The sequence below is a fragment of the Tupaia chinensis genome, unplaced genomic scaffold (genome assembly GCF_000334495.1).
Source record: "Tupaia chinensis unplaced genomic scaffold, TupChi_1.0 Scaffold000217_1, whole genome shotgun sequence".
NCBI lineage: Eukaryota > Metazoa > Chordata > Mammalia > Scandentia > Tupaiidae > Tupaia > Tupaia belangeri.
In genome coordinates this window covers 440,125-463,269 of record NW_006159692.1, presented here as the reverse complement: position 1 = coordinate 463,269, position 23,145 = coordinate 440,125, and the positions used below count along the sequence as shown (strand labels likewise).

Sequence of the window (23,145 nt, the reverse complement as noted above, 5' to 3'; positions counted from 1 at the left end):
GGAAAAAAAAAAAAAAAAAAAAAAAAAAAAAAAAAAAACCTACTATATTGAATATGCTTAAAGAAATAAAAGAGACAAGCCAAGGTGGTGCAGCAGTAACACAATATTCTGTGAAGTTGGAGCCATATGGCAAGGTCCTGGGTTCACATCTGAAGTTTCCATGTACATGCCCGGTGTATGCTCAACCGTGAACCTGGCTGCCTAACGCTGAGAGTAGAACTCAGTGTAAAGACCTTATTAGAGGATCTTCTCTCCTTCTGTTTCTCTTTCTGATAGAAAAAAATAAGCCTACAAAAAGAGAGAGCAAGTACTGACAATATGATTTAGGAAAAAAGACTTAAAAATGATATGCAGGTTTGAAAAAGAACCAAAATAGAACTTTACAAATTAAAACTGAAATTATTTAAATTTTAAATTTTAAATTAATTCAGAATAAACACAATTGTAGAGAGAATGAAGAACTTCAAGATAAAGCAGAAGACATTACATAGAATTTAGCACAGAGAGATAGAAATGGAAACTATTAAAAAGAGATCAAAGCATACGAAGATAGAATGAGACTGTCTAATATATCTCTAAGTAGAGTTTCATGAAGAGAGAACAGGGAGAATAAGGACAAGAAAATACTGAAAGCACTAATAATTGAACAATTCCCAAAATTAATAACAAAATTGAGTCTTTGGATTCAAAAAAACACTGAATCTGAAAATTAATCTGAAGTTAAAGATGGTAAGCAAAAAGGAACTCTAACTTCAAAATATCTAAGTTAAAATGCAAAACATGAAAGACAAATAGAAAACCATAAAAGCAGCCAGGTATTACAGGAAAATTACCACCAAAGGACCCACAATCAAATTAAGTGTTGACTTTTCAACAGTCTTAATAGAAGCTAACCAACACTGGAATCTTACCTTTAAAGTCCTGCAAGAGGGGCTTGCAGGTGGTGTGGCGGTTAAGGCACAGGATGGGACTCCCACATGGCTGACTATGGTGAACTTGGTGACTTGCTTTCTGGCTTTCCCTCTCTTTCTCTGTATGTCTCTTTCTGGTCAAATTAAAAAGTAATAACAAAATTAAATTAAATCATTCATTAAATAAATAAAATTAAATTCCTACAAGAAAATATTTTTAACTGCCCCCCATATCTCTCTCTCTCTCTCTCCCTCTCTCTTTCAAGGAAAATTATATTTTACAGATAAGGGTGATAGAAAAATGTTATTAAGTAATCAAAAGCTAAGAGTTTACCTCTAATGAAACTTCATTTAAGGAACTTCAAAAGAAGATGCTTTGGGAAGAGGAAAATGACCCTGGAATAAACAAGGTTCTGAGATCCAGGAGAAAGCTGTAGGTAATTAAAAAAGTATTGACTACATAAGAAAAAACAAAGGAGTATCATAAAACAGTCCTGGACAATATAAGCACATAAAATCAAAGTTAAAGATAAAGATATTGATTACCTTTTGACTTTAAGTTTAATATGGATACTTAAAAATTTAACTATTCCCTAAAAATATCAATAAACTGTATAACCTTGCAAACAGGTAGAGGTGTAAAATGAGTCAGTGGTTAAAAAAATATATAGAGTTTAAAGTAAAAAGTTTTTTGAGGTGTAAAGAGGATTGCAATATATATTTTTAAAAATAATTATTCATTTATTTTTACTTATTTATTCATTTATTTTAATTTGACCAGAGAGAGACAAAGAGAGGGGTGAGAGGAGTGAGAAAGCAAGCTGCCAGGTGTGAGATTCAAACCATGTGGAAGTCCATGTGGGAATCCAGTGCCTCAACCACCTTGCCACCTGCCAGCCCCCATATAGTATTAAGAGTTTAAAAATGTGGTATTATCTATTGAAGATATTTTATAGTTTAACCAACTGGACGAGGGAGAAATGTTCGCATATTGAAATATTTACTTTGTAAGCTAAAAAATGTGATTGAATGTATAAAAAAAGTAAAATAAAAAAAGAAAACTAGTAACATAACTTCAATATTAAGCAAAAATTGTTAAAACTAAAAGGAAAAAATGACAAACCTAAAAGACAAAATACTTCTTTCAGTAATGATCAAGCAGACAAATCATAAGAATTTCATGGGTGAAGCAGCCACAACAGCACGATATTAACGTGAAGCCATATAGAAAGGTGCCAGGTTCACATCCAAGATCTCTCTGTGTATGCGAGGCCCACGAGTACATGTGTGCCCACAATTCCAGTCAGTGGGACTGGGGGTGAATCTCAGCATGAGGATCCTGTTGGGGGTGCCTCTGTCTCTCTGAAAAACTAAATAAGCAAACTTTTAGGGCAAAAAAAAAAAAAAAGAACATAGATTGTGAGACCCAATTAAGGAGATTGTTTTAATGGAATTATATAAAAATGTTAATTCAGCAGCTAGGAAATTCTATTCAAATACACGTGTGGCACTTGAGAGAGCCAACCACAGTAGTTCCCCACCTCAATCCATGGAGAGTATGTTCCAACACCCCCAGTGGATACCTGAAACAGTGGATAGTACAGGACCCCACATATACTGTCTTTCTGATCCTATAACCAAGGTGGCTAAGTGATCAATGGACAGGTAGCATCTACAGTGCAACTTTGGGCACAAAGAGATGATTTGTATCCTAGGTAGGACAGCAACAGATTTCATCAAGCCACAGAAATTGAACCATTGTTCAATTTTTTTTTCCTTAAGAGAGATTTTTGCTGTAAGACAGGTGGGCTTTCCAGAGAGACATGGAGAAACAGAAATACAGAGAGAGAAATCACATCCCCCCCCCACCCACACACACAGGAGAATGGCCATACCACATCCCTTCTCCTCCATTCTCTTGAGATTCAGGGCAAGCACAAGTTTTAAGCCTCTGAGTCTGGGACTCAAACTACTTCAACTATGTGGGAGTCCAGCAACGTAACCATTACGCCATCTCCCGGTCCCCACTGTACAAATATTTACTCATCACATGTAGATCACATTCTTTCATTCAACACAATTGAGTCAGTTTGTTTTAAAATGTTTTTTATTATAAGTAGTATGCAGATGGATGTTACTTTTTTAACCCAATATGATGAATTTTGTCTTTAAAAATGAAAACTTGGGAACCAGCAGTTAGCGTAATGGCTATGTCGCTGGCCTCCCACGTAGTCGACCGCAGTTCGCGTCCCGGACCCAGTGGCTTAAAACTCACGCCAGGCACGTGTGCATGCGTGCCCAAGATCCCGGGAGGAGAATGGAGGAGAAGGGATTGCGGCGTGACCATCCCCCCTGGGGGGTGATTTCTCGTTTTCTGTCTCTATGTCTCTCTCTGTCTGTCTGGTGAGCGCACGCACCCTATAGCGAAAAAAACCTCTCCAAAAAAAAAAAAAGAAAAAGAAAACTTAACCTGTTATAGTTTACTATTATAATTGATTTTACCATGAATCTGAGGCAACTAAAATTCTTATTTCAAAACCAAATTTAGTCTTTATTCAGAGACCAGGTGATTTCTACAGCTTTTGAATGTGAGAGCCTTCTGTATCACCCACAATTGTAGACTAAAAATTGCTGTGCCCATTTCACATTCATTTAGGACAAGTATTATCAAAGCAAAACAAAAAGCCAGAAAATAGTTAATGTTGTGTAGAATATGGAGGAAGTGGGACCCTCGTGTATTGCTGGTAAGAAGTGATGCAGCCACTGTGAAAAAATATGGTTCCTCAAAACCTTAAAAACGGAATTACCATATGATCCAGTAGTTCCACTCCTGGGTATCTACCTAAAAGAAGTGAAAGCAGGGACTTTTGAACAGACATTTGTATGCTCGTCTTCATGGCCACATTATTTGCAATAACCAAAAGATAGAAGTAACCCAAGTGTTCGTTGAAGGTGGAATGGATAAACTATGATTTATACACATAATGAAATATTAGTCAGCCTTAAAAGGAAAACAGTTCTGAAGCACGCTACATGCATGAATCTTGAAGATTTTGTACTGGTGAAATAAGCCCATCGCAAATGGACGAAGATGGTATGATTCCATGCATATGAGGTACCTAGAGTAGTCAATGTCTTAGAGACTGAAATAGAATGGTAGTCAGGGCCAGGGGAGGGGAGAATGGGAAGTTATAGTTTAATGATTATGAAATTTCAGTTTGGGAAGATGAAAAATTTCTGGAGCACTGCACACATAACGTTAGCTAAAGTGGTGAATGTTATGTTATGTATATTTTATCATAATAAAAACTTTAAACTGCTATGCCTAGATCCAAGAATAGTCTTCATTGATCCTGGGGTGTTGATATAATAACCAATCTTTAGGCTTTTTGAGAGATGTTGACTACGCTATCCCATTCTAACACTGCTCTTACAACAGCATGGAGGTCAAAGCAGGAATATTACCTAGGAATGGCTTGTGTTTTGTGTAGCGCTTTATAGTGGAAGAAAGGCTTTTATGTAGCTTAACCTATTTAATCCTCATGACAGCCTTATAAGGTAAGTAGTATTACGTCCTTTTAATTGAGAGAATAAAGTGAAGCCTAGAGATTAAGTTGTCCAAGACCACAGGGCTATTATGGATGTAGGGGTTCAAATACTTATCTTTTGACTCTAAAGCCATTGATCTGCTAAAGAACAGAAATAATTGTCAACTTACTATGAATTTTACATTTAAAATGCCAAAAGCAATGTGCTGTGCTTGTTAAACTGAATGAAGTAAAGAAAAAGAAAGATAGCGTCATTAGCTTCTCAGTGACCAAGGAATAATGATTATACTAAATTTATGCTCTGAATCCTATTAACATATTTGCAGCTTTTTATAACGCTCTATTTCAAAGTGTTGGTCATGTTTAAACTCTGGTTGACTCTTTGTATTTTTACACTTTAGCTTCTAAAATGACCCTTTAATTTGAGGTTAGGGGAGCTTTCACCAAAACTAATTGTTTTAGGTTGTATCTATTTTAAATTTTAATCTAAATTCTAAAAAAAAAAAAAAAATGTGTCCAATTCCTATAAAAACAACTAGCCAGGTTATTCTCATTGTTATGCAAGAAATGTTCCACTTTGGGTCTTAAATTTCATTTTTTATCCCTCTCCTTGGAGTGGATGGCTAATGTAAATGGGAAAAACCTGGCAACACACCATCGTTTACCTTGGTGACTTTATGAGCTCCCCCTGGAACAAATGACTGGGCCGGTGCCGTGTCCAATTCTCAGCACACAGCTCGCATTCATTTTCTGTTGAAGTTTGCCATCGATAAGTCAACCCAGAGCCCCATCTCTCCTGCTTCAGAATGCTGACCCGGTAGTTTTCTCTGTCTCAAAAGATTTGGTACGGCATAGAAGAGGGGTGGCATTAATACCCCCTTGCTGTGAACCAGCCTCCCTGGATCTATTAACTGATAACATAAATGACTTTCTCTGAGGCAGTGTGCCATAGGTTTCTCAGTGCGCTGGCATTCAGTGAAAGAGCTTGAGATTTTGCACTGCGAAGTCCTTCTGCCTGTATGGTACCTGTAGTCTTCACTGACGATGTGAACACTGAACATTCAAAGAATGGCCCCTCCGTTTCCTCTTTCAGGTCGTCCCAGCTCCCGTCAGGTGAAATCTGTGGTCAGTCTGGCTCACTGTGCATGTAAGGCACAGATGGAAGTTCAGATGCCCCATCCCTTGCATGGGAAACGAGAGGTCCTCACTGCACTTTAAGAGGATTATAACATGTTGCAACTCTTCCCACGTGTTTTGCTGTAAAATTCATAAGCCAAAGCTCCCTGTGCCAAGTGCAATAGAGAAATGAAATACTTTTTAGAAAAAGTAACTCACACCTGTAATAGGGGCAGTTCCTGGAGAACTTTCCCCCTGTATCTGGTTTATTGCTTCTCTTCCTATGGCCTACATTTATTAAGCACCTACCCTGTGCCAGAAACTGTGTGGAGCAGTTCGTGTGTACTATGTTATTTAATCCGCACCATAGGCCTACGTGGCAAGTACTGTCTAGTCTCACTTTACAAAGAAAAAGCTGAAGTGGACATATAGCGAGTTAGTGGCCCTTGTCATTCATCCCCTTTTTCTATGTCACACTGTAGCAACCTAGCCCAAATAGATCATCGCATTATCTTCTGTAATCCTAAAATTAAGAATTTTCAGAAGCAGTCTTGCCAACTTCTGTCAGTGCCTTTCACACTTTAGTATTCTCTTCTTTCAGCAGGGGAGAGCACCAACTTTCACTCTGTAGTTCACGCATTTGATATGTATCATTGTTTCCCCTCAACATTCTCTTTTAAGTGATTTAAACAAAATACAGGAAACTCTTGTTAACATTCCTTCCAAGATTGTATTTTCTAATGCCCCAGTTGTTCAAGTTGCCTTCAACTTCAAACTTTATTCAACTCTCCTATATTTTATTAAAACGTGTAGGATACAAAGTAGACACTTATTTATAATTACATTTTTAAAGCTCTTTTCATTTGTTCAGTGGTGGATGTTATTGATGCCTGACTGTTAAAGGATCATTTTTTTAAAAACTGATAAAATCATCACTCCCATACAAATATAAGGCAAATGCATGCTAATATAGCAAGAAAAGTTCATGGCAAACCCAAAGGGAAAATAGCTCCATGTGATAAAAAGGAAAACTTATTATTTATTATACTTTTTGGAGAGGTTTTTGCTATAGAGCATGTACACTTTCCAGAAAGACAGAGAGAGACAGAAAGTGAGAAATCACCCCCCCCAGGGGGATGGCCACACTGCAGTCCCTTCTCCTCCATTCTCCTCTCGGGATCTTGGGCATGCACGCACGCACATGCGCCTGGCATGAGTTTAAGCCACCAGGTCCAGAATTTGAACCACAGTCAATTACATGGGAGTCCAGCAACATAGTCATTACACCAACTGCTGGTCCCAAGGAAAACTTATTTTTAATGCTGATTAAGAGATAAAGAAGTTAGGACCAGCAGGTGGCATGTTGGTTAAGGCACTGGATTCCCACATGGCTGACCACAGTTCAAGTCCTGGACCCAGCAGCTTGAAAATCATGCTGGCACGTGTGCTTGTGTGCCCAGAATCCCGAGAGGAGAAGGGATTGTGCTTTAGCCATCCCTCCCAGGAGGTGATTTCTCAGTTTCCCTCAATCTGTCTCTCTGTTTTTTCTCTGGCAAGTGCATGTGCCCAATGGTCAAAACAAAACAAAAAAAACAGAAGAGAGAGTGTAGTATGAGGACAAGGCTGTTTCTGGAGGAGCTTTTGAAAGTGCTAAAGATATTTTGCTTTGACTTTTGTATAATTTCGACAAAATACTTTCCAATTCATTACACATAAAATGAATGAGATAATTCTTTATTGAACATCCACTTTTTCCCCAGAATTTAACAATGTGGGCGGGGGAACAGCATGCGATATGTTGTTAAGGCACTGGAATCCCGTGTAGTTGACCATGGTTTGAGTTCTAGACCTGATGGTTTGCTTTCTCTCTCTCTCTCTCTCTCTCTCTCTCTCTCTCTCTCTCTCTCTTTCTTCCTCCCTCTCTCACTCATGTGCCCTGTAGCAAATTAAAAAATGATAATAACGATAAATAAAATTCAATAATTTTTTAAAAGAATGTGGACTATGTATAAAAAATGGACACTGCCCTAAAGAGCTTGTAGTTTAGAACAAGTAATGAGAGAAAATGAACATAGTAATAATTTAATTATATCCCATACAGTAAGAATTAAGAGCTCTTCTTGGGCCAGTAGGTGGCATGGTGGTTAAGGCACTGGACTCCCACATGGCCAACCACAAGTCTCAGACTTGATGACTTGCTTTCTCACTTTCCCCCTCTCTCTCCCTTTCTTTCTTCCTGGTGAATGTGGGTGCGCTGTAGCAAATTAAAAAATAATAGTAATGATAAATAAAACTAAATAAATAATTCCTTAAAAATAAAACTCAAAGAACTTTTTTTACCCTTCTTTCTAGGTCTTTAGCAAGACCTCATAACTACATCAGTAAAATACATCTTGAATCTGTACTGTTCACAGGAAGTTCATTCTCAATTTCAAAAATAATGTATGCTTCAAAAATTAGAATCTGTTTTTCCTCCATTTGTTGCCTAATTATTGTTTTTTAATTCTTAAACCTGGATTGAAACACCAGAAGATTCTTCCATGTTGCCCACTTTAAGATGAATCTTGATGTTCTTCTTCCATCCCAGAGTCACCAGAAATCGGGCCTTCCCTCGTGATTCACACCACCGTCCCATTTGGAGTTTCGTACCTGGAACACAGCATTGAGGATGTGCAGGAGCTAATCTTCCAGCAGCTGGAAAGCATTCTGCCAGGTTTGCCTCAGCCAGTTGCTTCCAAATGCCAGAAATGGAGACATTCACAGGTAAGAACCCAGTAGTCTGAGCAAATCCATGTTCTTAGCAGGCCAGCAGAACCAACTTCGCTTTTTCATCCTCTGCCACTCCCTAGTAAAAGAGCTTAGTAATGTGATCACTGGGACAAATGGGTTTGTTTAAACCTCTAAGTGTAATTCCTACAGGTTGTATTGATCCACTCCTTCTCAACAAGAAGTGCATTTGATTTTCACCAATGTCAGGCTCAACTTCTAGTTTCTCAAGACTTATACACCCTGAAGTTCTGGGGTTTTTTTGTGAAGGCAAAGCAGGTTATATATCAAAATGCAGCTGTGTCTCTGGGGTTTTTCTAAATCAGTACTGTGGTTATATAGAAACCACTATAACCTCCTCAAATTTTGCAATATGTCAAATTAACCTTGTCAATGTAGTTTGCTGCCACAGTTTTCATTTTTATGAAGTTCCCACTTTGGTTTTGACTGCAGCCAGCGGAGTTTTGGGGGAGGAAAAAGAGTGCCTGTGCTCACAGCCACTTGAGCTGTTTTTCAGGTTCAGATTAACCTGCTGACTGCTCTACTAGTTCCAACCTAAAGCTCTTTATACTAAGTCAATGTTGACTTTCTTGAAAATCTCTGCATATGCTAACAGAACTTTGTGAGTATTCATAGAAAAACCCTTTTGCTTTGTAAACCCAGATGTGAAGTCACTTAGGGGACAACAGAGCTGAAGATAGGCAGAGAAAAAAAACAGCTGAACTGTTCAGCTCTTTTCTGTGTAAAATTGTACCAGCCTACCTCAAACAGATCATTGTATTACATTTTTACAGTCCTAACTTTATCACAATTATTGGTTATCCAAGTGGTGAAGCCTTTAGAAAAAGTGATATTGTGAGAAATGGCAGTACATTTTGTGTATTTTAAAGGGCCTTCCAAAATCAGAGGAAATGGTAAATTACTTCCTAACATATTAAAGCAGGTCTGTGTGTTTACCCATATCTTCTCAAGTTAGATTATACAGTGAACCTTTGGGGAAAATATTTACTTAAACATGTCATGGTCACTTTAGAAGACTGCTTTTTCCTTTTAAAAGCATTGAAAAATCTCAATAGCTAATGTCTTTAAATGATTCTTAACTCAATTTTAGGTTGGCTTGCAAAAGAAAACAGGAAAATAATCTTGTTAATATAATTCAAAGCTAGATATATTATACACCAAGCCACTTTGCAATTTATAAATATTCCTTTGAAGAAATAATACTTGTGCCTTTCTCATAAATAATTTATTAATAAACTGAAAAAAATGAATTTGAAATCTACTTATTTCTTAAAATTTGATGTGGTAATAAAGATAGATTTCCCCTAACCATGAAACAACCAATTCAAAGTTGTGCAATATCACAAAATTTAATAAGAAATCTTTGAACACAATGTACATCCAAACCCTAGCAATGATTTTTATTACAATTTAGATGTTGAAATTATTGCACTACATTTACTCTGTATTCATGAAATCTACATTGGTTGCAAAGCCTGAAAGGGAGTAAGTTATCATTCAGACTTAGAAGTTTGCATGCTCCACTATTTATGTACTTCTGATCCTACAGAACATAACATTGTCATTTATGGCAGAAATCTTACCCACATTGTATTTGCCACCTTAGAAAATAAATAGTTAATGAAAGGTCAGAAGATTGAATATTATATAATTAGTTTTCAGCTACTCTTCCCAAGAAAGCATTTTTCCAATGCCTTTAAAAGATCCGCCTTAACCTTTGGAATTTGACTTAAATGCAGGCACTCCGCCCTTTCCTTGCCTTCCCAGTACATGCGACCTACTTTCAATTAATTCATGAATGCTTGTGTACAAATATGATCTAATATATAGGACTAAACTAAAGAGAAGGGCCAAAAAGGAAGAGGAACAAACAACTGATTTTTAAATTTCGTTCATTTCTGAGCAGAAGTCAGTGCCTTCACAAAAGAAACGCTAACCATATTTTTTTTCCAACCTAGTTCTTACCCAATGCTCCTTTTCTTTTCTTCCATTCTATTCTGCACCACCCAAACTTCTCCTATTTTGCATAGTTCACTCCCATCTTTTTCTTATCTTTCTCTGAAGAACAAATGAAGCCCTATGCACCCATATTTTATGAAAGCCTTGAAAGATCACAGCTGGTGCCCCCTGTTCTTTTTTTTTTTTTTTTTTTTTTTTGAGAAGTTTTTGCTATAGGGCACGTGCACTCACCAGACAGACAGAGAGAGACACAGAGAGACAGAAAGTGAGAAATCACTCCCCAGGGGGTGCCCCCATTCTGAACAGCAGTATGGTTTTTCCATTCTAAATTCCTCAGTTCTGACGCTTTTTCTCCATTCATTTTATACTCTCTCCCCACCACACACTTTTTCCTCCTATGATTCTTATGTTGAATCCTGGCACCCAAAGCTATAGAGGATGGAGAAGAAGAAAAGGCAAGGGAAACAGTAATGATGAGCACATGCATGTGCCAGATCTAGCTAGACAGTTCAAAGATGTGATCTCATTTAGTATTAAGAGTAGCCTTGGACCAGCAGATCGCGTAATGACTCCTACGTGGCTGACTGCAATTCGAATCCCAGACCCAATGGCTTCAAACTCACTCTGGGCACGTGTGTGCATGTGCCCAAAATCCTGAGAGGAGAATGGAGAAGAGATTGTGGCATGGCCATTCCCTCCTGGGGGGTGATTTCTCACTTTCTGTCTCTCTATCTCTCTCTATCCCTCTGGCGAACAAACACACTCTATGGCAAAAATCTATCTAGGGGAAAAAAAAAGAGAGAGAGAGAAGACTTATAAATGACAGTGTGATACCACTTTACACCCAAAACGGTCAAAATCCAGAACACTGACAACACTAAATGTTGGCAAAAGTATGGAGCAACAGGAACTCTTAATCATTGTTGATGGGAATGAAAAATGGCACAGCCATTATGGAAGACATTTTCTTACAAAACTAGACTGTTCCTGCCCAGCAATTGCATTTCTTGGTATTTATCCAAACAAGTTGAAATTTTATATACATACAAAAATCTATACCTGGATATTTTAGCAGCTTTATTCATAACTGCCAAAATTTGGAAGCAAGAAAAGTGTCCTTCAGTAGATGAATGAATACAAAAACTGTGGCACATCTAGACAATGAAATATTATTCAGCACTAAAAAGAAATGAGCTATCATGCCATAAGAGACATGAAGGAAATTTAAATGGATATTGCCAGATGAAGGAAGTCATTCTAAAAAGGCAATATATTGTATGGTTTTAACTATATTTGGCATTCTAGAAAAGACAATACTATGAAGACAGTAAAAAGTCAGTGACTGCAAGGCAGTGGGAGAAAGGAAGAATGATTAAACAGAACAAAGAAGTTTTTTAGGGCATTAAAATACTCTAATACTAGGGACCAGCAGTTGGCGTAATGGCTATGTTGCAGGACTCAACCACGGTTTGAGTACCGGACACTGTGGCTTAAACTCACGCCAAGCGCATGTGCATGAGTGCCCAACATCCCAAGAGGAGAATGGAGGAGAAGGGATTACGGCTTGGCCATCCCCCGGGGGAGGGGGTGATGTCTTGTTTTCTGTCTCTCTGTCTCTGTCTTTCTGACAAGCGCACGTGCCCTATGGCAAAACCTCTCTAAAAATTGAAATAAAAATAATAAAATACTCTAATTCTATAATAATTAATGAATGTTTTTTTACAGTTATCCAAACCCATAGAATGTGCAACACCAAGAAAGAACCTTGATGTGAACTATGGACTTGGATGATAACGTGTACATTGATCATTTGTAACAAACGTACCATTCTAGTGAGGGCTGTGGATCATGGGGAAACTATGGATTTGTGAGGGCAGAGCATGTAAGAGAAAACTCTGGGGAACCAGCAGTTAGCGTAATGGCTATGTCGCTGGACTCCCACGTAGTCGACCGCGGTTCGTGTCCCAGACCCGGTGGCTTAAAACTCACGCCAGGCGCGTGTGCGTGCGTGCCCAAGATCCCGAGAGGAGAATGGAGGAGAAGGGATTACAGCATGACCATCCCCCCTGGGGGGTGATTTCTCACTTTCTGTCTCTATGTCTCTCTCTGTCTGTCTGGCGAGCGCAGGCGCCCTACAGTGAAAATCTCTCCAAAAAAAAAAAAAAAAAAGAGAAAACTCTGTACCTGCCTCTCAATTTTGCCACGAACCCAAAACTGCTCTTAAAAAAAAAAAAAAAAAAAAAAAAAACAGGGTCAGCAGGTGGCATGGTGATGAAGACACTGAACTCCCACACGACCAACTGCAGTTCAAGTCCTGGACCTAGCAGCTTGCTTTCTCACTTTCTCTTTGTCTCTCTCTTCCTCTCTCTCTATCCATCTCTCTCTCTCTATCGCTTTCTCACGATAACATGTGCCCTGTAGCAAAATTTAAAATAATTTTAATAATAATGATTAAATTAAATAATTTTTTTTTGAGAGGTGTTTGCTATAGGGTTCATGCACTTGCCAGAATGACAAAGAGAGGCAGAGAGACAGAAAGCAAGAAATCACCCCCCAGGAGGGATGGCCACACCATAATCCCTTCTCTATTCTCCTCTTGGGATCTTGGACATGCACACACATGCGCCTGGTGGTGTTCTCCCATGCTCAACCTGTTGTAAAAAAATGGCAGCAGTGGGATTGAAAATTTTGCTCATTTATTTATTTGGTAACTAATCCAATAAGCATATAATAAATACTTACAGTATGCTTTGTACCTAACTTATAAAACCCTGAAGGGATTGCTGGAGGCTTTCTCCTAAAACTCTAAGTTGAATTTTGTCTCCAGTAAGATAATGGTGCATTCTTGTGGGTGCTATTCTTACATGAGGAAATAGGCAGAGGAAGAAAGAAGGCGTGTTTAAAAGACTTGGAGGCTGCTTCTGGGCCTCTTATTTGGAGTGTGAATAAAACACTTGAGTAGGTGGTTCAAACAAACCTAGCAAAGTAATGGCAGATTTGTGTGTGTGTGGTTCTCTGTTTTGCAGCTATTTGTCTTCCATAATTTAAGTGTATTCAGTTAACATAACTTAATACTTAGTCTGTGATGCATTGAACTAAATTTTTTGTGACAAGTATGATGTATTGACCCTTTGGGCAGAAAAATAATAACTGAAAATGCCATGTACCTTGACAAGAGACATTAATAGTTTGATAACCCTAATATTCTCACCATTATTATTTGCTGTGCTTGCTTTTATTTCAGTGTTTATAAAGATGTCTTTCCTCAATGATAGTAAATGTTTGACTTGCCTTCAGGTTTAATTCTAATTTTCCTCCTATTTCTTCAGTTCCAGAAATTGTTAATGGCCCTTTTCCCCCTTATTTGGCACCCTCATGGACTACTTTACTTATTAAGAATTAACAAATGTAGTATTGATTACCAAAGAGATCTGGAGAAAAAATTAGGGGGAGGTTGTGGGGAATTAATACATCAATATAATTAGCAAAATAAGTGGATTTGGACTTGCCCTTTTAAGTTTGTGCAGAGGAATTAGAAATCAGTTGTACTCTATAGTTATATTTCATCACTTACTCTTTGCTCTGAAAATATGCCTTCTCTCTCCCCTGTAATTTTTTTTAAGAAAAGGATCATGAACTTTTAAAGGATCTGATCAAACTTTTAAACAAAACAGGGTCAGCAGGTGGCATGGTGATGAAGACACTGAACTCCCACACGACCAACTGCAGTTCAAGTCCTGGACCTAGCAGCTTGCTTTCTCACTTTCTCTTTGTCTCTCTCTTCCTCTCTCTCTATCCATCTCTCTCTCTCTATCGCTTTCTCACGATAACATGTGCCCTGTAGCAAAATTTAAAATAATTTTAATAATAATGATTAAATTAAATAATTTTTTTTTGAGAGGTGTTTGCTATAGGGTTCATGCACTTGCCAGAATGACAAAGAGAGGCAGAGAGACAGAAAGCAAGAAATCACCCCCCAGGAGGGATGGCCACACCGTAATCCCTTCTCTATTCTCCTCTTGGGATCTTGGACATGCACACACATGCGCCTGGTGGTGTTCTCCCATGCTCAACCTGTTGTAAAAAAATGGCAGCAGTGGGATTGAAAATTTTGCTCATTTATTTATTTGGTAACTAATGAGGGATGGCCACACCATAATCCCTTCTCTATTCTCCTCTTGGGATCTTGGACATGCACACACATGCGCCTGGTGGTGTTCTCCCATGCTCAACCTGTTGTAAAAAAATGGCAGCAGTGGGATTGAAAATTTTGCTCATTTATTTATTTGGTAACTAATCCAATAAGCATATAATAAATACTTACAGTATGCTTTGTACCTAACTTATAAAACCCTGAAGGGATTGCTGGAGGCTTTCTCCTAAAACTCTAAGTTGAATTTTGTCTCCAGTAAGATAATGGTGCATTCTTGTGGGTGCTATTCTTACATGAGGAAATAGGCAGAGGAAGAAAGAAGGCGTGTTTAAAAGACTTGGAGGCTGCTTCTGGGCCTCTTATTTGGAGTGTGAATAAAACACTTGAGTAGGTGGTTCAAACAAACCTAGCAAAGTAATGGCAGATTTGTGTGTGTGTGGTTCTCTGTTTTGCAGCTATTTGTCTTCCATAATTTAAGTGTATTCAGTTAACATAACTTAATACTTAGTCTGTGATGCATTGAACTAAATTTTTTGTGACAAGTATGATGTATTGACCCTTTGGGCAGAAAAATAATAACTGAAAATGCCATGTACCTTGACAAGAGACATTAATAGTTTGATAACCCTAATATTCTCACCATTATTATTTGCTGTGCTTGCTTTTATTTCAGTGTTTATAAAGATGTCTTTCCTCAATGATAGTAAATGTTTGACTTGCCTTCAGGTTTAATTCTAACTTTCCTCCTATTTCTTCAGTTCCAGAAATTGTTAATGGCCCTTTTCCCCCTTATTTGGCACCCTCATGGACTACTTTACTTATTAAGAATTAACAAATGTAGTATTGATTACCAAAGAGATCTGGAGAAAAAATTAGGGGGAGGTTGTGGGGAATTAATACATCAATATAATTAGCAAAATAAGTGGATTTGGACTTGCCCTTTTAAGTTTGTGCAGAGGAATTAGAAATCAGTTGTACTCTATAGTTATATTTCATCACTTACTCTTTGCTCTGAAAATATGCCTTCTCTCTCCCCTGTAATTTTTTTTAAGAAAAGGATCATGAACTTTTAAAGGATCTGATCAAACTTTTAAACATAGAGATTTTATTCACTTAAAAATATGCATACATAATACAAAAATTGCATGCAGTTATGAGGATTTATCAGCGACCTAAAGTCCTTTCCTGAACCCAGTGTTAGGAACATCTGCTATAAATGTTATACTAACTCAATCTAAATAAATCAAGACCCCCTATGGCCCAGTCTTGGCATGTTGTTGCAGTCAATGAAATACAATTTAGTAATTTAAAGCAATCTCACTCTTTATTGGTATCTCTTACAGAACTTTAAAGAATATCCCAAATTTATCATTCTCAACAATACTTCTGGAAACCTCTCTTCTCATTTCATGCAATTCCAAAAACTTCCTCAGATCCTCTTAGCTCTCTTAACGCTTAATTCCCCGTAGAAACTACCCCTGACAATTGGCCACATGGGCTCATTTTTTTTTTCTCTTTCCTTTGCTCACCCTTCATTCATATTCTTCACTTTTAACTCCATCCTTTTTTTCCAAAGAAAGGAGCTGAAATCCCCCAAGTACACCAGGCACATGTGTGCCCATGATCCAGGGCTGTTCGGTGCTAGAGGTGGATTGCAGCAGCAAGATATTAGGGTGCTGTCTCTCTCTCTCTTGCTTATGGAAAACTTTTTTAAAAAGAAACAACCAAAGTCATTTGAACTGAGATGTTTTTGGTTTTGCCATAGGGCATATGCACTCCTCTGAGACAGAGAGACAGTGAGAAGGAAAGTGAGAAATCACTCCCCAAGGAGGATGGTCACATCAAAACTCCTTCCCAATTCTCCTCCTGGATTTTGGGCACACATGCACATGCACCCAGCATGATTTTCAAGCCATCAAGTCTGGGACTCAAACCATGGTCAGCCATGTGGGAGTTCAACACCTTTACAACCATGCCATCTGCTGGTCCCTGAACAGAGATCTTTTTAATAAAAGGAGTAGTCGATCTTAACCAAGAAAAAAAATGTTTAAATGTAACTAGAGAAACATAGCTGGCTCATTTTGTTTACCTGTTTTCATACTTGATAAGCTGGTTCTTAAAAGTAGTTTTAAACCAGGCATCTCTAAAAGACATTGGCCAGTGCATCCTCATGTATTGAAATATATGACTTTCTATGATAAGTACTTTGAAAGACAATAATCAATCATATTTATCAGCTAAACTATGTTAGGTGTGTTGTTTTTTATTTCCTTCCCACAATAAAATTATGCTCTCTTTTTAGTCATCCTGCCACTAGTTCTATGACTTTCCTCATATATTTGTGCTTTATAATACTGGTTTAATAATGACATGTGATTAAGACTTGGGGACATGTGGACTTCGGAATTAGGCAGACTTGAGCTCAAAGCTAGACTCTATGTGTACCTTTGGGCAAGCTAGACTGCACCTGTAAGCCTCAAGGTCCTCATCTGTTAATGGCGACAATTGAACTTACCCCTTAGAAGGCAGTGGTATGAGTAAAATGAGAGAACACGGTAAAAATGATGTATGCAGACACTAGTACAAGGCAAGTTTTCAATTAACCTTACTAGTGAGTAGTCGGAAAAGTCATGACATATTTTTCCATGTTATGCAGAAAGGCATCATGACTTTCCCAACAACCTAAGAGAGAGTGGTCGTTGGAGGAGGAAGAGGTGACAAGCAGGTGGGGGCAAAGGTGTTTCAGTGCTCCTTTCTTTGGTGGTAGCTTAGCTCTGTGTGTCCTTTGCTCCTGATTAGCTCTCTCATGCCCACATGCTGTCTCACGTGTTCTTTTTTCTTACTTTTTCTCTTCTGTTTCTAGAATTTCTCTCTGCTCTCTGTTTCCCATATCTAAATAGCTTTGGACAAGGATTGTTCAGAACTAAGAAGATGCCAGGGGCCATGATACTTAGTCATACCTATTAGGGACTATTGAATAACATCAGAACAAGGCGTGAGATGAAAGGGATGGATCCTTTCATCTGCGAAGAACTCTTGCCAGTTGTTTTTGTTTTTTTATTTAAGCCTGAAGATTTTCCAGGTTATTACCATTTATTTTTTAACTTGCACATTTTCCAGCATTGGTAACTTAACACACTTGTGCCATGAGTCAACATTTCCTGGCATGATATATTATGGACACAAGAGCACGCTTGCTTATGTTCCATATGTCCACAGTGACCTTTGGAAAGTCATAAAGGCCCTTTGGGATAGATGGACTATGGAATGACCCAATATATCAACAACAGGAACTTAGCAGAGGTCAGTCCAAAGCATCTCATGGAGATGCCACTCTGTCACTGGCCCATAACAGACCACTTGCTTCAGTTTATTAGGAGGTAGTACACATGTGTGAGATCATCAGCTGAGAAATTCTGATCATCAGCTGAGGGAGGGACGTTTTAATTGACGTTTATATGCTCAGGTACTTCCCCTTTCCACAAAATTTTATATCATATGGACTATTAAATGTTCTAAGACCTATGAGTTTAATGACATCATCTTTTTCTCAAGTACTTCTCAAACATCCTGCCATGTAATCAGTGTCACATGTTTTCAGAATAACTAGTTACTTTTTTTTTTTTATGTATAATTGGCGTTTTATTTTTTCCCCCAGAGGACAGACAGTTCTTCAGTCCTTAAAGACTCGGCTCCTTACATGGGCTTTGGTGGAGGGCGAGGGGCAGCACCCGCAGGTCTAAATCGGGGTGGGGGTGTTCGGTCCTTGCCAGCTTCCTGAGATCGGTTCCTGACTACCTTGCTATGAATGGCGCAACTCACACAGTAATGCAGCTTCACATGCAGCTTGGGGAGCACATAGGCATCGAAGACACTTGCTTCGGAGATGTCCCTGACGGCTGCGGCCTCTACTATGTTTCAGATGACGAACTTCTTAATAGCTTTGTCCTTGGGCATGCGTCGGGCGCAGTTCATGCAGCGAATAGGCTGCACATGGCCACGGCCCTTTTTGGCACAGTCGTTGTTCCTTCTTTTCTTCGTCATCTCAGAAGCAAGGCCGCGAGAGAGCGAATAACTAGTTACTTTAAAGAGCAATGCTTTATAGAAAACTTTAACAAGAAACTCTTTGTTGGGGGCCAGCAGGTGGTGTGTTGGTTAAGGTGCTGGACTCCCATATGGCTAACTGCCGTTCAAGTCTCAGACCTGGCAGCTGGCTTTCTCACTTTCTCTCTCGCGTGAGTGCACATACCCTATAGGAAATTAAAATAATAATAATAATAAATTAAATTAATAACTATTTGCTTTTAAAAACTAAGTCTGTGTTGTCTGTCCTGGATAAATGTTATGTGTATTCATCAGCATCCAATATTGAGACCTGAAATCGGATGATCAATACTATTACATGGGCATGGAAGCCCTAAGAGAAGTAACCCCTATTCCAGCATTGTTCCACAAAGAGTGAGTCTACCTGGTCTATTTAGAGTAGATGTCATTATTGTGCTATAAAACTAACGAACAACAAAGTTCAATTGGCAGGAACTATTTATCTCCCCCTTAGAAATTAGTAACACTAACACACATTTGTTGACCTCCTGCTATGTATGGGGTTCTAAAGATTCAAAGTTCCCTTCTTTCTAGAAGTTTCCCATGTATAATCAGCTAGGGTGAGCCATAGCAGATAATATGATAGAAGCAATTTTCTGTAAGAAAGGTATACACAATGTTCTGTATGATCACAGAGCAACCTTGAGGAAGAAGTGGTAAGAAATAGATTCCTCAAAGTATGGAGAATGAGGGAACCAGCAGTTAGCGTAATGGCTGGGTCGCTGGACTCCCACGTAGTCGACCGCGGTTCGCGTCTTGGACCCAGTGGCTTAAATCTCACGCCGGGCGCGTGTGCGTGCGTGCCCAAGATCCCGAGAGGAGAATGGAGGAGAAGGGATTGCGGCGTGACCATCCCCCCTGGGGGGTGATTTCTCGCTTTCTGTCTCTATGTCTCTCTCTGTCTGTCTGGCGAGCGCACGCGCCCTATAGCGAAAACCTCTCCAAAAAAAAAAAAAAAAAAGTATGGAGAATGATTGCAGATTCTGAAGACAGTGTGGGAGGAGGGTGGGAAGTGGGGGAGGGTGAGAGGAAAGGAATCAAGGAGAGAAATAGAGAGGTAAGACATTTAAGAGACACAGAAGTAGAGAATTGTCTGTTGATGATAATGAGTATGGTAATATCTTTAACTGGACTGGTGTGCAGTGTATTCATGCTGGGAAAATTCATTTTATAAGCTGTGGTGATATATGGTGACTCAATGCATAAAATAAATTTTTTAAAAATTAAATTTAAAAAAAGAAATAGATTCCTAAAAGAAGTCACTTGATCTACATCCTGCAGAATGAGGAGGTTAGATAGGCCTAGGGAGTGTTGGAGCACTGTTTCAACAACACATGTGCTTTCCTAGAGGAAAAGGCAGTAAGGTACATTTGATGAATGGGCAGTAATTCAGTTTGGCAGGACCATAAGTTGCAACTGGACCATGGGTACAATAAGGATGAAGAGATAAGCTGAATCCAATGCTTCTGGCTTGTCATGCTAAAGTGTCTGAATATTACTTGATGGCTCAATTCAGCTCAGTCATGGTGCTCTCAGTGTCCTCTAGCTGGGATGGTGCTATTACCACAGTCAGAGCTGTCCAAAATAGAGGCTCTACTTGTTCTATTTCAGATTATCTTATTCTTTTCATTTTGGTCTTTTCATCATCTGCTGTACCGTGATAGTCCTTGTCAGTGTGTGTGTGTGTATATATATATACATATGTGTGTGTGTGTATATATATATACACATTCACATTCTCCTGCTCACTTTTACTCTTTTGGAAAATGCCATTTATTCATTCTTTACTCTGAATAGCTCATTGGCATTAGGCTCTGTATGCAACTTGTTTCATCCTCCAGCCACCTTCTGGAGTTCATATTCCTTTCACAAACATGGTTGAGAAAATTGAGGATTAGAGAGCTCAGATACCTTGTGTGAGGTCCTGCTGCTAGGAAGCGGCAAAACTGGAATTCAACACTGGCTGTTTAAAAGCTAGTGCTTTTAGGCATTTGTTTTGTCTCATTTTGGTTTTGCAGTAAGGTACATGTACTCACTGCAGATAGACAAAGGGACGAAAGTGAGAAATCACCCCCCCCCCAGGAGGATGACCCTGTTGCAATCCTTCTCTTCCATTCTTCTCTCAGAATTTTGGGCAGTCATGCACATGCACCTGGCTTAATTTTCTAGCCACCAGGTCCAGAACTCAAACCTTGGTCAACTATGTGGGAATCCAGTGTCTCAACCACCACACCACCTGCTGACCCCAAAAGCTAGTGATTTTAAACACATTCTTATCCCATCCTCTTTGACTGCTGCCAACTAGAAGTTAACATTTATACTGTGATTCTAGAAAGAACTGGATAGATGTTTTCATTTGATCCTTTCAACAGTTCTGACAGATCAAGAAGTAAATGATATCTTTGCTTTAAGTGAGGAAACCAAAGTCCTTCTTGAACATTCTAAATAAAGTGATACAATTAGTAAGCCACAAAAAAAAAAAGGAATTGGAATATGCCATCTTACATTCAGAAGTCCATATATCACACAATATACAAAAATTAACTAAAAATGAACCATATATCTAAACATAAAATCATAACCCATAAAACTTTTATATGAAAACAGAAGAAAATCTTTATGATCTTGAGATTGGCAGACATTTCTTAGAACATAAAAAGCACAAACCATAAAAGAAGAAACTGATCAACTGAACCTAGTGAAAATTGAAAATAGTGTCTTCCAAAGACTTTTGAAACATTTTCTAACATTTTGTTAGACAAATCAAAAGATAGTCATAGACTTAGAGAAAATTTTTATATTTCAGATAAAAGATCAGTTCACATTTTACAAAGAATGCTCAGAAACCAGTAATAATTTTAAAAGCCCAATACTTTTTAATGGGAAAACATATAGTTTTATGTTTCAATTAAATTTTTTTAAAAAGAAAAAATAGGGGCCAGTAAGTAACATGATTGTTTTGTTTTGTTTTTTCTTTTTTTGGAGAAGTTATTGCTATATGGTGCGTGCACTCGCCAGCAAGACAGAGAGAGACATAGAGACAGAAAGCGAGAAATCACCCCCCATAGGGGATGGCCACACCGCAATCCCTTCTCGTCCGTGCTCCTCTCGGGACCTTGGGCACTCATGCACATGCGCCCGGCATGAGTTTAAGCCACTGGGTCCGAGACTCAAACCATGGTTGACTACATGGGAGTCCAGCAACATAGCCATTATGCTAACTGCTGGTCCCAGTAGCGTGATTGTTAAGGCGCTGGACTCCCACATCGCTGACCAGTTTGAGTCCCAGACTTGGCAGCGTGTTCTCTCACTACCCTCTCTCTGGTGAGTGCACATGCCCTTTAGCAAATCAAAAATAGTAATCATGATAAATAATGTTAAGTAAATAATTCTTCTTAAATTTTTTTAAATAAAAATAAGAGTGTGCAAAAGATTTGAAAGACCGCTTTACCAAAGGAGAGATGTGAGTTTAACCTTAGAATAATAAGAACTCTACACTGTAAACTATAAAGCATTGCTGAAATATATCAAAGGAGATCTAAATAAATGAAAAGGTACCATATATTGAAAGACTCAATATTTTTAAGATAGCAATAAAGTTATCTACAGGTTCACTGCATTCTCTATCAAAAACAAAATTACAATGGCCTTTGCAGAAATGAAAAAGTTGATCCTAAAACTCATATGAAATTACAAGGGCTCCTGAATAGTCAAAATAATCTTGAAAAAGAAGAACAGTAGAGGACTTACATTTTTCAGTTTCCAAACTTACTGCAAAGCTACAGTATTCCAGACAGTGTGGTCCTCTCATAGAGACAGACAAAAATCAATGAAATAGAATTGTGAATGCAGAAATGGCTTACACCTACAGTCAATTGATTTCTAACAATCTTCTCATGAACAGTCAATAGAAAAAGAATAGTCTCTTCAATATATGACTCTGGGACAGTTGAATATCCCCATATAAAATAATTAAACTGTACTTTCATCTCATACTGCGTACACTCACCCAAAATGAATTAAAAACCCAAATATACAAGCTAAAGCAATCAAAACTTATAGAAGAAAACATAGAGATAAATCCTTTTCCTTTTCTTATTCATATATGCTTTTAACTTATATTTAAGCACTGTATATCTCTTCAATATATAACATGGGTTTTTTTGCAGCATGTATACAATGAGGATAAATCTTTATAATCTTAGATTTGGCCATAGTTCCTAAGATGTGATACCAAAAATAAATAAATAAATAAACAATAAAAGAAATGATTATTTGAGCTGTGTCAAAGTACAGAACTTTTTTTTTTATTTTCTACATTAATTCACTATACACCATCACAACACACCAATGAATTTTCCATCCAAAATACACTGTGTGTTGGTTCAATCAAGCACATCAACATACATGTTCTCAGCAAATAATTTTCCAATTCTTACATCTTGCATACCTTGCTCTTTGTCTTGCCATCCCTGATTCCCCATCCCCCACCCTCTGCTATGTCCCATCTTCCTCCTCCATTGTCCCTGGCATCCATGGTTGCCCTCCATGCCTTCCGCCCCCCCCC

At 38.3% G+C, this 23,145-nt stretch overlaps 1 protein-coding gene and 1 pseudogene across 4 annotated transcripts in view; one reads left to right on the top strand and one right to left on the bottom strand.

Annotated features, from left to right (window-relative positions):
• Positions 1-23,145, top strand: part of RNLS (renalase, FAD dependent amine oxidase) — a 329,554-nt gene that overhangs the window by 284,767 nt on the left and 21,642 nt on the right. For all 4 annotated transcript variants that reach the window (XM_006147597.2, XM_006147599.3, XM_006147598.3 and 1 more), the window contains one exon: positions 8,163-8,338. In XM_006147597.2, coding sequence (XP_006147659.1) covers positions 8,163-8,338 — 176 coding nt within the window. The remainder of the gene's footprint in view (positions 1-8,162; positions 8,339-23,145) is intronic.
• On the bottom strand, positions 18,127-18,518 carry LOC106734786 (40S ribosomal protein S26-like; annotated as a pseudogene).